This window comes from Echinococcus granulosus (assembly GCF_000524195.1).
Source record: "Echinococcus granulosus chromosome Unknown EG_S00038, whole genome shotgun sequence".
In the NCBI taxonomy this organism is placed as follows: Eukaryota; Metazoa; Platyhelminthes; class Cestoda; order Cyclophyllidea; family Taeniidae; genus Echinococcus; species Echinococcus granulosus.
The window spans coordinates 395,561-409,976 of record NW_020170418.1 but is presented as its reverse complement, the minus strand read 5'-3'; the positions used below and the strand labels follow the sequence as shown (position 1 = coordinate 409,976).

The 14,416-nt window shown below is 40.7% G+C and overlaps 2 protein-coding genes across 2 annotated transcripts in view; both read left to right on the top strand. All coding sequences in view use genetic code 11, as the record gives it.

The window, feature by feature from the left end:
• EGR_05310 (Transmembrane protein) overlaps nucleotides 1-1,315 on the top strand; it is a gene marked incomplete at both ends in the record, with an annotated part of 6,367 nt that extends 5,052 nt beyond the window's left edge. Inside the window, 3 exons of the mRNA XM_024494559.1 lie at nucleotides 83-258; nucleotides 332-653; nucleotides 1,299-1,315. Of these exons, the coding sequence (XP_024351030.1) occupies nucleotides 83-258; nucleotides 332-653; nucleotides 1,299-1,315 (515 nt within the window). The remainder of the gene's footprint in view (nucleotides 1-82; nucleotides 259-331; nucleotides 654-1,298) is intronic.
• A 481-nt stretch (nucleotides 1,316-1,796) lies between these two features.
• Nucleotides 1,797-14,055, top strand: EGR_05309 (Mitotic checkpoint protein BUB3; the record flags this gene model as incomplete). Its single annotated transcript, XM_024494558.1, has 7 exons — nucleotides 1,797-2,108; nucleotides 2,197-2,203; nucleotides 3,866-4,234; nucleotides 7,934-8,086; nucleotides 8,684-8,974; nucleotides 10,914-11,105; nucleotides 13,841-14,055. 7 exons carry the CDS (start codon nucleotides 1,797-1,799, stop codon nucleotides 14,053-14,055), a joined length of 1,539 nt encoding a protein of 512 aa, XP_024351029.1.
• Nucleotides 14,056-14,416: the final 361 nt, after the last annotated feature.

The window sequence follows — 14,416 nt, the reverse complement described above, 5'->3', positions numbered from 1 at the left end:
TGCTCATATGTAGCCTTGGCCCGGTGTATACTTTCCATCTATTCCATTCGGCGGCTTTGCTTTGCTTGACCAACTTCGCTAGCTATTGTATTTATTCGTGAACTCTCTAGCCGCGTAATTAACCCAATACAGTTAGATGCTTTTTTGTTATATTTAGCCGTCTATTCAATCGAACCTCTGGGCGATTTTCATTGGGTCCTAACATCTTTGTCCATACAAACACTCTACCACTTTCTGTTCCTCCAGCCACTTGGCATGGTATGTTTAAAATTATCACTTTACTCAAACCCATTTAAGTAGCATGCCCTAGGGATTCGCCTTTCCTTTTCAGCTAACCCATGCTAATCTGAACCAGATGCTCTGCCCATTTCCCGCCGATCCGTTTGCTGGACCCCACTATCGCATAGCGGCAATGATTCATCAACCAGTGTTAATATTGTTATCGGGAAAGCTTTACTCCATCATTGTCTTATGGCTGCAACAATCTATCAAGTCTCCGAATTTCCTCAAACCACTCTGCTCCTCCTTTCATTGGCTTCCTGGTCTCGCTATCACCTGGAGCAATTCCAATAAAGCTACTGCCAATCAAATCATCTGTGAAAAGACGGTAGAACGAAGACCGCGCTCTTTGGAGGAGCTTTTCCAAACTCAGAGTAGTTGTAGTAGTTTAGAGTAACTTAAAATCTGCCTATCAGTGCGTTCTAACAAGCTTAGTTTAGAATGTCTTCAAGGCCTCCTTTACTGGGTCACAGTTTGATCCCCATAACAGTATGATTGAAAACGCCACTAGTACAGCATAGCATTCCAATTTACCTTTTCCTTGATCAAAGTGGGTAGACATTTTTTGCCTTCCTGTTATGTTTCCACTCTATTTTGTGAAAAAAATAAAAAGTTTTCGTGTCGTCTTGTGCCTTTTCGCTCTTCGTGTGCTTAACTGTTTAGATGCTTTCGGTTCCAAATATGCCTTCTACCGGACGTGTCATTTGTAAAATTGTTGGTTCTTTATATTGCTGCTTTTATTTACAAAGCTACTATGTTTTGGTTTTCTTTTTCTTATTCCTCTCGTTATGAGTCCTCAACTATGTGTGTACCAAGCGTTAATAGCCTGTTTTGGATTGTACTTGAAATTGTTATTATTCTTCTTGTTTTTCTTCGGTTTAAAATGTGATCGAACCAATGGATCATTTTATGCGTGTGTTTTCTATCATTCATGTATTATGAACTTTGTTATGCAATGACGCCTATTTGGTCGCTAAAATATAGTTTATTTGTCAAGAGTCGTCAATTTTTCACCTTAGACGGTTGGTTCTTATGAGTATACCTTTCTTGATTTAGTTTCTTGGAAAGTAGTTTTAGCCTTCATCACTTCAGTTTCTGCTGAACAATTTGAAGGTGTAAACCCCCCCATTAAGACATTAAGGTTTTAAAAAATCAAGCAATATAAGATCCAGTTGCTATTTTTTTATTTTCCTAAGCTTTAGTCGGATAGGGAATGGTAGATCATACTTGAGATGTCATCGTCATCACTCGTCCTGTCTGCTTAGTACGGACAAAACCTGTGTCTAGTACTGTATATTTTTTTTTGGAATGATGTCGAGGCCCCAACAGCCCATCAAAATGTTATATACGATAGATTTTATTCTCTATCAGTGCGTATGATAGGTAATCATGCATAATGTCTGGTGCGATTTTGTCAGTTTGCTGTCGACCCATAATTCGAGAAATATAGTAGGCAAAATTCAAATAAATTTGCCTTTGTTGGCGGTGACTTTTGCCTCGTGCTTGCAGAGTAAAGGATGCCACCAGCAGTGACAACCGGTGACCAATTTAAGCTGTCCAACCTACCGACGGATACGATAAGTGCTGTGCACTTCCAGCCGGGCAAAGGCGCTCAGTTCCTGTTGGCGTCCAGCTGGGACTGCATGGTACGCCTCTACGACGTCACTTCAGGTGGTCAACGCTCCTCCTACGAGCATGCCTGCCCGGTACTCGCCAGCTGCTTCGCCGACGCTCTGCACGCCATCTCAGGCTCTCTCGAGGGCGCCGTCAAATACTTCGACCTCAACACATCTCAAGGCATGCTCTTCCCACTTCTTTTGAATCTTCATGTTATAATCACATTGACTGCTTATCGATGGTGAACTGCACTGTTTTAGGTGCCCAAGTATTCGATCATCCACTAATGTTTATCCCTAGGCTTCTTGTTTTCGTTGAAAAATATGAAGTGTTTCGCTAGTGATTTTTTGTTCAGTCGCTTTCAAGGCCACGAAGAACGCACTGGGGGAACATGCTCCATCTTCTTTGTTTTCAAAAACAATTGGTACTTTAAATCGAGTCATTTTGTGAAGAATGGTCCAAACATTTTCTACGCTAACGAAGTAGTTGTGTTTTAAGAATCGTACAGCAAGTTACATTGCTTCTCATGAGGTAAACTGCATGCGTGTCGCATTATTATCTTCCATGTTTAGGAAGAACCACTTATATTGCATGTTTTCAATGTTGTTGAGCCAGTGGTTCCTCACCTCTCGCGCCTGTTTTTTGTCTATCAGGTAACTCTGCAAATGCTCCATAAGCCTGAAATTAATGCACCTGGTTTGGGTTAGCCCTATTTCTCCTCCATTTCGATATGCCAGTCTTACCCTCAGTTTGATCTGTTTCCACTCTGGATGATTTTAATGGTAGAGTGCCCTCTTCTGGATATATTTATCTGCACCCAAAATTCTTTTTTAATAATTCATTGCTTCTTTATCGACATCTGCATGTGCCGACTACAGCAAACTTTTATTTTCTAGATGGATTTTTTATCTTTATTTTCACTTGATCTCTGCTATCCCGTTCAGCACTTGTTAAGACCTGCCCATTTCAAATAGTTTTTTTATTTCACTGTGGACGGTACGAGTTATCCTTCTTGTGATTTCTTTTTCCGGTCGTTGTCCAAAAGCTGTTTTACAGTGTCAATTTAAGCGGTTTATGTACTCACTAATTTGGGTTTTTACTAGGCCTAGTGGTTGTTTTGTCCTTACCCAAAGCCACTTTCTTACTTTCACAAGTGGTCATTACCTCACCTTCTTCCCAAGTATACGCATCGGTCACGATATGAATGACTACCTTATTGAGGTGCATATTTTCACGCAAGATTAAGCAACAGTGGAATCCAGAGCTGGAATTCCTCCTTTACAATCGACTCGAAGCCCTTTTTGTCTCGTTAAAGTAATAGAGGAAATCCTAGTTTCATGTTCCTGTTTTTTCAGTATCAGCCCTATAAAAATATTAAGTGAGTGACATTAATTTATCTGTTTAAAATATTTCATCGCAAAATTGCATTATTATCTTCAATTTTCATCAAATTCAGTATAAGTTCCTACGGTAAACTTCAATAAAAATGATTGTGATAATGACAAGGTCTCTTAACCACCTTGCGAGTCTGTTAAATCAACATTCCCTTTATGTACGTTCTTTAATTATCATGGAAAAGTAGATTAGTATTTTTAGGCTTCTTTGCTCAATGGAAAAGAAACAGAACCTCTTTTACATCGAGACACGAAGTACCTGCCTGTAAAGCATCTATCATAATCTCCTCTTTACAAAATTTTGCTTCGAATTCATTTAAAATGGCTTTGGAATATTTGAGATCTAAACTCCCGTTTAGCGCTCGTGAAAGAATTGCTTGATTTTATCAGTATTATGTCGCTTAGCTAGACTGGAAAATCTGCATAATTCGTGAACTACTCACATGTTTGCTTGATTATTCATCTATTGCTTTTTCTTCAGAGCTAATGGGGAGTGGTGGTAACATGTGATAAAGCGCTCTCCTCCTTTTTCCTCTCTCCCTATCCTGTATCGATTATTTCATGTACGGTTTCAGTTACCAACTTGGGTAAATGTAACCGCGCCGTAAGCGTGGCACTCTACAGCCAGGCGATCGGTGCGCCGCTAACGGGCAGCTGGGACAAGACAGTGCGCGTATGGGACCCCCGGGCGTCCAACACGACCTCCACTGGCGATGCGTCCGCGGGCGGAGCAGTCTCGGTGCACCAGCAGCCCGACACTGTCTTCACCATGGACGCCGTCAATACCACCCTGGTCGTGGGTACTGCCGGTCGCCATGTCCTCCTCTGGGACCTCCGCAACATGGCTCAGCCCATTGAACAGCAAGAGTCTACCTTGCGGTATCAGACCCGCATTATTCGTTGTTTTCCTAACGGCCAGGGGTTCGTCATGGGTTCTATTGAAGGTGCGTTTTGATATTCCCAAACCCTTCTTTCGAATTGGTCACTCGAGTTTCACCAAAAAAATTGTTTTTGAACGACTTGACACATACCTTAGTTATTATTTCCCGTTAAAGTTGCATGAGTTTATCACTTCCGTTCGTTTTTTTCGTTGCTCTAGTAGTAATTTTCGAATGGGGCATTAGCTGTTCGTATTAAGAGCGTTGTAGCATCAATACTACATGTGATAGACTATGTGTAGTGCGATGCTTTATGTAACTGTGACGCAGGGTGGTCCTAAGTGCGACATGAATATGGGGAGAGGGATACAGAATTCAACAGCTTGGGGAATATGCCATCAGGCAGTGTCCAAAGAAGCAATGTATTTTCTCATTCGTAAATGGTGGTGTGATTAGAAAGCAAACGCTGGACAGAAATAGCAGCTTTGAAAGGTAATCTCTGAGAATTCTAACTTTGCTAATCACTTACAGGGGGAAGTCATATGTAAAGAACCCTTTACGGCCATGAATCTAAATAGTGAGGTGTCATTTTTGTCTGGCTCATTTGGTTAAACACTATCTTGTGGGATTTTTTTGGGGTACGATTTCACTGCTCAGAATTCCAACCTCATTAGCTTTATTATTCTAAGGGACTCCGTTTTGATAAAATTAGATCTGCATGTAGCGTGGATTAATAGTGAAGGTTGGATTTGTCTTTATTATAACAATCCGATCTGCATGTCGTTTTAATCGTCAAAAACCAAACGACTGCCCTCGTGGATCACTACTTACTGCAACACCTCTTTCTGTACACCTCTGATGTTGCCCACCCTCTTACCTGTTGGACATTTCTGGCGTGTGGAGGTATGCACGTATGCCCGCCCACTTACTTGCGCTTTTACGCGGCCCGTCCAATTCAACAGCCACCACATTGGCGTGACTGTACAGGCCTATTTTTGGCATCCACGTCGGTTGGATTAAACCCCCGCGCCGTACCACGTTGCATCGCACAAGCCACACCTACGCACACACTTCTACTTCTCCCTAATTTGGCAAATAGTTCTCAGCTTCCTCCATGTAGCTCCCACATTTCTTCCCCATTACTCAGATGCCTCTACTAGTTCGCGCTGGCAGTTTTAGCAGACCACTGTGGTCACAGTAGCCCACACTGTTGGTTTCATGCTTTTTTGAAACTTTTAAACTGGTGCAAAGTGTTCCAACAACATTACTCCTACTTTTTCATCCCTATATTATTTTTCACTCCTTCCGTCGCTAGATAAGCCTTATCCATTTACTCCGGTAAAAAGACACATCCAGTACATGTGTTTTTTTGTTTTCAATGCTTAGTTTGTTTTTAGTTCACATTAGCTGATGCCCATCTACTTCGTCTCGATATTTAACTCCTCCATATGTGTACGTTTCAATTATGTATGCATATATGCATGTACATTACAACTACTGACCCGACTGAAGAGCGATGTTTAGTAGATTGATCCTTTTTTTCACTTTTCTCCCGATACTCTGATGTTGCATTAAATCTCCTCATCTCAGATTTGTTACACTTGAGTGTATCTTTATAACCACAAACTGCGCACTTACGTTTCCGAGTGTATCTATCTACTACATGTCTGCTGTCGATTAAATGATTGTTGTGGAATTTTATTTGGTCTATAAATTTTTCGTAGACAAATCACCAGCGACAACTTTTCCAACGTTGCTGGAATCACATGATTTTGTCCAAAGCTGGAGTAGGTGTATTGGAATCGCAAAGGTGACCTGTGACAGATGAACTTCAACCACATTTCTCAATTTCGTTAAGTTATTTCAAATACCACTCTCATTATGTAGCGCGCAAAACATCAGGTGAACAATTGACTTGGCTTTAACATTTCATACATGATGCGGTCCTCCTTGATATTAGGCTTGTGAAAAGAGCAAATACGTATTGCCGCATCGTAATTTGTCATTCATGCCTCATATAGAATCGCTGTTACTATAATTGATTATCGCCATTGGGGAATGTTTAAGTCGCTCGGTTCACTTTCCTTTTGACGCACACAACACAGTTCCTCGAACAACACTGACATTTTGTAAATTTGACGGCCAGTCCAAGAGGCATTACTAATCAACTAATCGCGTTCTTGCCTGTGAGAAAGTCTGCATTCTGAATGTCCTGTCTAAGGGCTCCATGCGATTAAGCTTCTAGCGGGCGTTTTATACTAGGTACAAGTCATACTTCCGGTTCCTTACCTTCACTTCTTCTAAGAAAAGAATTCCTTTCCATTTTTGGATGCACCTTATGCTCGTCCATTCCCCCTACCTGACCTCAAAATCTGTACCCCTAGTTGAATTTCGCTGGTCGTCTCATTCATTTATAGCTTATTATCTCTGGGTGCAGCCACCTAGGAGCCACACATATATTTAGCTAAGATGCCTTAATTATAAGAACTTAAGCAGGATTCTGGAGGTCCAACTTCATCTATTTCTGACTGCAATTTTAATGTACAAGCGCGGTATGATTCTAATAGCGTAGCGTGCATTTGAAATTTTGATTTCCTTTTGCTAAAACTTCGAGATTTTCCACTTAGTGATCGACTTTACACATCAAAATACCTCCTTAGGGTTTCTTTGATGCACCTCACCATAACGTATCTACGATCATGAACTTTCAGCTTTCTGCCGCGGAATTTTATAATAGACATTGAATTCGTTTGCAGAAAGCGCTTTATGGCGTGCATTGGCTTAGGAGTCCTTGTTGACTTACTCGTCCTCTCTGACCAGTCAAGTTCGCATGAATTTGTTTTTTGCTGCACAGCTCTGTTTTTATCGTTATCGTGCCATTAATCACTAGCATTTTATAAACAACGAAAATTAATGTTTTCATGTCCCGTTTTTTTGCATAGAGTTCGTAAAGCAGGTGTCACTTGGCTGTGCCAGCAGCCACGTCCTAGAATTTTAATTTATACAAGCATCCCAATCACTCATTTCATGTTCGAGCTAATCTATCAAGGGCGGGAAGGCTCCACATCAATAAACGAGGACTCTTGAAATGGATTATTATTTCTACGGATCGTAACAGCTCTTGCAAAATTTTATTCCCTGAAGTTGATTCGTGAAACTTGTTCAGTTAAAGGAATCTCCTGAGAAGTCGACCTGCTACTTGGAAGATTTTTTATGCCACGAACTATGCACCGCAAAGTGGCACAAAAATAAGTGCCGCTTTTACTTATGTGTTTGTAGACGGGTGTCATTTGGAAATTCTATAGTGCTCTTTAATGTTTACATTCGTATTCGTGTTCTCCGAGGCGGTTTTAATGCGAAGATGAGGCCACACTTTCTTTAAACACATGGTCTTTCAAAACTTTTTGTCTACAACACCATTGGAACGTTGCGACTTTGAACAAACCAAGTTGGCGTGCCCACAAGTACAAATCACTGTTCCCCCATGATTTACGTCGACTTACGGAAGCCCCACTTTCCCCGTCTATGTTAATCTACCTTTTTATATCTTGCTCTTTGTTTAAACACTGTGCGGCACTTTACATGGTGCTGGGTGTAAAGGCGAGGAAGTGTACATTTCGTTGCCTATTTACGTGATTATCGTTTTCAATCGGCCGAAGTATTGGTGATTGTTCTCATTGGCGTCAGTTGATGCCCTAGATCGAGTAAAGTTAATAAATTTATAATTGCCCCATTTTGACTGCTTGCAGACGTTATTTGTTTTAGGTCGCGTTGCGGTGCGTATGTTTGACAAGAGTCAGGAATCTCAAAAGAAATCGTACGTCTTTAAATGTCACCGCAAGAAGGAAGAGAACCGTGAAGTGATCTACCCTGTAACGGCAATCTCATTCCATCAACGCTACAACACTTTCGCTACAGGTAAGCGGCCTCTAGTCACTTCTTGAAACACTGGGTAAACGTTTTTCACCTCTAATTCTTCTTCGGGGAAAGCAGAGAGCGATTTTGCGGTTACATACAATCGGTTCGTGCTATCGAACTTTTAAATCGCGTGTATGCACATGCTGAGAGTCACGTTCTTTTACCAGTATTTGCAAGAAAATTTAATGACTGTTTTTATTCCAAAGTGGTCGAGAGTAAACAGTCTTTTTCATCCATAAACATGTTCCTTTATACGAACGTGTCGTGCCCCACGAACTGCTAGGGGCGATATCTCCGAAATCAGAGTTAACTTTTCTACTTATCTCTAACAAACTTAAATATGGAGGAAAAGCGCTTAGGACAGTGGCTTTATGTAGACCGCATTGAAATATTTGTTTTCCCTCTCTCCTGTCAGTTCCCGAGACCTGTGCTGGTTGCCTTATCGACTTGTCAGTGCCTGAATTTTTGCGATGTAATTAAAGTCAATTAATTGCGGCGATGAACGTAGAATTTCTGATAATAAGAGTGCTAACCATCCCGTGACAGTTTCCAGTTAGAGCGAAGGAGCAGACTTCTAAACTATTTTTGACTAAATAGGTGGATCGGATGGCATGGTGAACACATGGGATGGATTCAACCGCAAGTGGTTGGCTCAGTTTGAGAAATACTCCACAACAATAAGCAGTCTCGACTTCTGCGAGGATGGCACACAATTAGCGATCGGAGTATCCTACCTCTATGAGAATGGTGAAATCCCCAACGTGCCCGCACCAGCCATCTACATTCGCTCGGTGGCCGACTCGGAGGTGCGGCGCAAAAACATGGCACCAGCCAACTCAGCTTCCGGCGGTGCCACTATCTCAGCCCCTCCAACCGTCCCTCCTACTCGTTACTAAAGCACGAAAAACACTAAACGAAGCACAATTTTGTTGTATTGCGCATATCCACTTTTGCTGTTTTAATATTAATATGTGGAGCGTGTACGCGAGCATTTAATAAAACCTCTTTTGTATCACCGTTTTTTGCTTCATCGTGTTTTTAATTTGCGATTCCTAAGTAGTGTGCATTTAGGAAATGTTTAGAACTCTGAGTTGGCCCAAAGCACACATGTAGCTGACTGTTACTGGCGTCCAGTTTTGGGTGTTTTTTCTGACTATTGACTGCGCTACTGCTAGTGAGTGGCTTTTCCCTCCTCATCTCGTAAGAGCTCAGCATCGCGGTGTGGGAGATTTGGATTCTAGACTGCATTAATAGTTTATTTGTCCAGTCCCAATTTTTGCTGGCTAAAGTGGTCAAGCCGTGTGGTTTTATTGGCTTTTCACATTACAGTGATTAGATGAAATTTCAAAGTCAGGTGAACTCGATTGGCGTTCAGTCAGACTCGGAACATCTCCTCACCTCCGTTAGTCGACCATTTTGGTCAAGGGTGGCTCAAGTCTGCAAACTTTATTTCAATCTTACAAGGTAACCATCAAGGTTGTAAATGGTCTCCACAGTCTGTAAAATCGTGTGTTCTTTTTTTAATTGGACTCGACCAATGGTGGGAATTGCTAGTGCAGTAACCACATTGGTGAAAATGGCACCTGTGAGGATGCGTTAATAGAATCCATCCCATTTGTTTGGTAAAAAAGTTCCGATTCCTAGGCCCAACAAATGGTGCATACAATTCCACAGTGTGAAGGTGTTCTAGATAATGCGGTAGGTAAAAATGTGATCATGAATGGTCCAAGAAATGGAAATTTTTGGCAAAATTTACGAGAGCCTATTTTCACTCAAGCCAAGTATAGGTAGCGATTGTGATCGCATTGTCTAGAGCCTCATTTTGTAGCATTGCCGTAGCTGTTCAAATTCCCTCCACTAAAGTCACCCTTGCCTAGTAGACAATGCCATAAGCGATTTGCTGACTAAAAAGTTCGGATAAACACGGACACAGTTCCGTCGTGCTGACCAGTCTTGTATAGGAGCCTTAAGCAACTCCATTTGGGGTAAATTTATGCAGGGTCCTTTCTGTAAGTGCTTTAGACCACATTCAATTTCTGATTCGGTACAAGAGGATTTTCCGGTTGGATAGGAGCAGCACACTGTTTCGACTGTAGCCTTTTGGGTCAGATTGTTATAAATCACGACTTAGTTCAAACTGCCCAAATAATCTTATACACTCCGTGTTGATAATGTCACGCCAAGGTAACAAGCAAACCTATTCCTTCAAAAAGCATAGTAACAACAAGTGAAGTCTATTTTAATCACAGGTGCAGTTGTTTGTGGGCAGAATTTCGATGAGTCACTTCTCTGTAGATCCAACCTAAATGAGTTCAGTTTACCTTCGAAAACTTATTAGTGAAGGCGTCCTGCATTCAACAAAAGCACTCATTCGCTGCCTCCATCTCAGTTTTACCTACCCTGACAGGGGTGATTCACAGGACCTCAACATCATTGCATCACTTTATACGAGTCAATATGGACATTAAGTCGTTACTCTTGATTCCAAATTCTCGTATGCTGTAATCCTGCCTTTCGATAGATCGGAAGTCTTTTTTACTTCATACCTATAAGCCTTTAATTTATGGTCATGCAAAAATAGGCCGAGCCCTAGGATATAGTCATTTTTAATTTTTAATTAATTCCATAATCACTATCAGTAGTCTACAGTGCTGGAAAGGGCCTTTGGCATAAGCAAGTTTGCAAGTAAGAAGCGAAACCAGATTTCTCATTTTTTGGTCTTTTCAATCACTGCATTCAGTCGACACACCGCAATTTATAAATGCATAACAATACTTAACTCCAACATTTTTAGAATCTTTTCGACTCTATTACTGCTTACATTTAGCACGTCCAAATTCCCGTACAGATTTCAACACGCAAGGCATCATTGCTACTTTGGTGACTTTTCAATTCTGCTCTCATGTTGGAAAATGTTACAAGATGATGCTTGTTAAGAAATGCGGTGAAAAGCGCTTTAATCGCGGCTACTTTAACGTGCTGGATCGACGAAAATGTCTAGTGAAATCTTACCTCGTAGGTAGTTTTGTCGCCGATATTTCGCCTTTAATCGGATCTAAAAGCATCTTCCAAAAAGTACGAACTGGATTTCAGCGTCGCTTAATCGGTTAGATCTGCCGCATCCAATTTTAGACCGTGTCACCATTTTGGATCACCAAACAGTTTATTGATACACTTCCAAGAAAATCCTCCATCTCAAACCTTCCCACTTAGGCACTTTAACCTATTTGAAAATAAGTTAGAATGGTGCGGACTTCTATGCGATAAAGGGTATTATTCTGACGTTTCATTAATGAAGGAGGTTTTACTTTTGTAGTTTCGTTTGATTAAATATCCACGTGATAATATGAATGGCATTTTTTAACCGAAGACTATTAACCATTTCTCTCCGCCTAAGCCACTCCCCTACTTTTTTAACTTGTCCGAATCAATTACACAATTTCGATTTTTTGGAGTTTTGCCTTTTAAACTGATTAGCTGAATCGTTATTTTGCGTTTAATTTTGCGGTTTTCTCGTTATTTTCCAAATGCTGTTAGATCTTTGACGTCCCACGTGAATCATTTTGTCGCCAAGTTGCCAACTTCGAAAGGCCTACTTACCTCCACAACCGCCCTGCAAAACCACTGATATGACTTAATGGAGTCATTTTAGTGAAACCGCCACTTAATGCACTAATTCAATCACTTTTAAAGTGGATTTATCAAAATGCATTGTCGGTTTGATCGAAGGTGGGGAACAATCTCATTAAGCGATTTTGCATTCATCCCACTGACCATTGACATCTTATGTACAACTCTTTTTTTGTAAAAAAGTTAACACGCCTGTAAAGTACTTCTATTTTCTCAATAAGTACATCAGGTTTGACGACGAGTTGCATTGGTTCAGGTTTTGGTGAATTATGCGCGCAGGAAGCGCTGCCTGACATCCCAGTCATTTGGGCTTGTCAAGGGAGTTGAGCTTGCAGTTCCACCTAATTGCGCGAACCAATTAGTTGGGAGTGCATGTCAAGCAGTGACAGGACATTGAGAGTGACTTTTCTTGCCGATAATAACTTGCTCATTGACTTCGACCTCGTTAGGGCTTGTACTTTGCTCTTTTCCTAATGAGATTGTTTGACTGTTTATAAACCCCATTGAAGGTTAGACGAAGAAAATAATTTTAACACCCTCTCTTTTACAAAAAGTGTAATTTTACTGCCTTTGGTGCGAATAACCACTCGAATTTTTATTGATGAGCAGTGCGAATTCCATTCCAAGTGTTTGGTTGAGCAATTTTTAGCACACATCAGAAATAAAAGGCCTTACTCAAACCAGTACGAGGGAATTTCAATCAAATGTTTTCTTCAAGCATATTTTTCTGCTGTGCCATAAAAAATGGTATTTGTTGAACGTTTGAGCGCCTTTACTACTTGTAAATTTTTAATAATGGAATCTCTACCTGCGTTGATAGCCATGTTGATTCCAAGTAGTAAAGTTGTAACTGCGTCTAATCTCTCACTTCGTAGTGTTCGCTGTAACAAATTGGGTTTAAATTTTAGTTCTCTGAACCGATGCTTCAAAAAGGTTATACTTTTAGTTCTTCCATGTATTCGAAGGAATTTGTGTGGTTAACAATTTATTGCTTGCCTGAATTCGCTTTCGGTTATTTCCAACTATCAAACTATTCCGTTAGTATAAGCTAGCCAACTAACTCAAAGGCATCAATGAGACAGAAGCGGTATTAAACTCGAAGCACTTTTGATATGGTCGCAAAACAATGCCAAGAATGATCTATTGATTCATTTACGGTGATTTATCTTCGACTGCCTTTGCGAATCGTATAAAATGCCTTAAGCTTGAGTGTTTTAGGGATCATCAGGACTCGAATAAATTACCATTAGGGCGCCAATTCCTCGGAAAATCTTATTTGTAATACGTAAATTGCTTGACTCTCACTTAGAGGCTCCACCACTGGAAGGCCCGGCCTCCAGGCTATGCCAGTAGTCCAAGCCCTACTGTACGTCGGCAATACATTGTTCTCCCCTAGCATTGTCTTCTTTCGTCTTCAGCAAAAGTCTTGGAGCGCTATATCGCTAACGCAAATTTACGCCAAGAGGATAAAGTCGACCGACTAAAAGAATGGACATATTGTAAAAGGTTTATTTTTTCACATTATTCTTCAAAAACTACTGCATCTGGAGGGCATGAAGAACACTTAGCCAAAATTAGGCGACAGCACTGCCGTTTTCTGAGGATCACTAATATAAAGTTGGGTAAATTCGTTGGAGTAAACCATCTTATGATGGAAAATGTGAGAACAAGGGGAATAGTTGGTCAAATACGCATTCTTACTGGATTAAGTGAAATGTGACACATTTCAGATTGAGCAGGCATAAATGCATCTCCATACAAACATGTTTGAAATGGGCAATGTGAGGTATTCCGACCTCAGTAGGAGTTGCAAAGGGAAGCACAACAATCTGGAAGGGGTAAGGATACCTACATGAATTAATTGAAAATTTCTGCTTTATAAATACTACTAGCGGAATGTCACAATGATGGCAGTCTTGTATTAAGACTACATATTTAGATTTTCTTTAGTATTTCTTACATTCGTTTGTATGATTAACTTTCCATTTAAAAGAATTTAAAATTGAATTATAATAGTCAAGTCTACGGCACCTTTGAAAGAAAAGGAAGGAGGGTTATTTTTCGTAAAACACGTTAAAGGAACTCTATGAGCCCAAGACTGTCTTCAATGCTTCATGTTGCCAGGCTCACATTCGGGCCAGCAACAAAATGTGACTTCTTACAGTCTCAACATCCTCCTTACTCCATATAGTGTAAAGTATTTTAGTCGTCGCCGATTCGTCCAAGTAGTGTGGGACCGCATGGTGAACAAGCGAATGGCTGCTGAAGAGCGCAGCTACGGGTGCCTCCATCTGAAGCAAAAGAAAGGATCAAACCAAATCATATTCACCGCTCTTTAAGGAGCCGTTATGATCTTCGAAGGTCCTGGTGAATGGTGAGTACAAAGAGTAATCATCCTTTACCCCTGTAATGTTAGATTCTTTTTGGAAGGCTTCAAGTAAATCTATGTTGCTGTTACATGGCATATTTCTTGAAGCAGTTAAAGCACTCTTTGGTAAAATAAATACGTCCATCACTGGCTACTGAAATTAGACCAGCTCCATTGACCGATGCGGCTGCTGGCCGTGTGGTAAATTATAAGCTAAAGTGGTTAAATAAGTCCACTGACTTGTTCAAAGTTGTAATCTTGTTGATTTTTATTTTTTTTTCTAATGACAGCTAGTGTGTTTCAACATTGTTCGCAGCTGACTTGGGAATTAC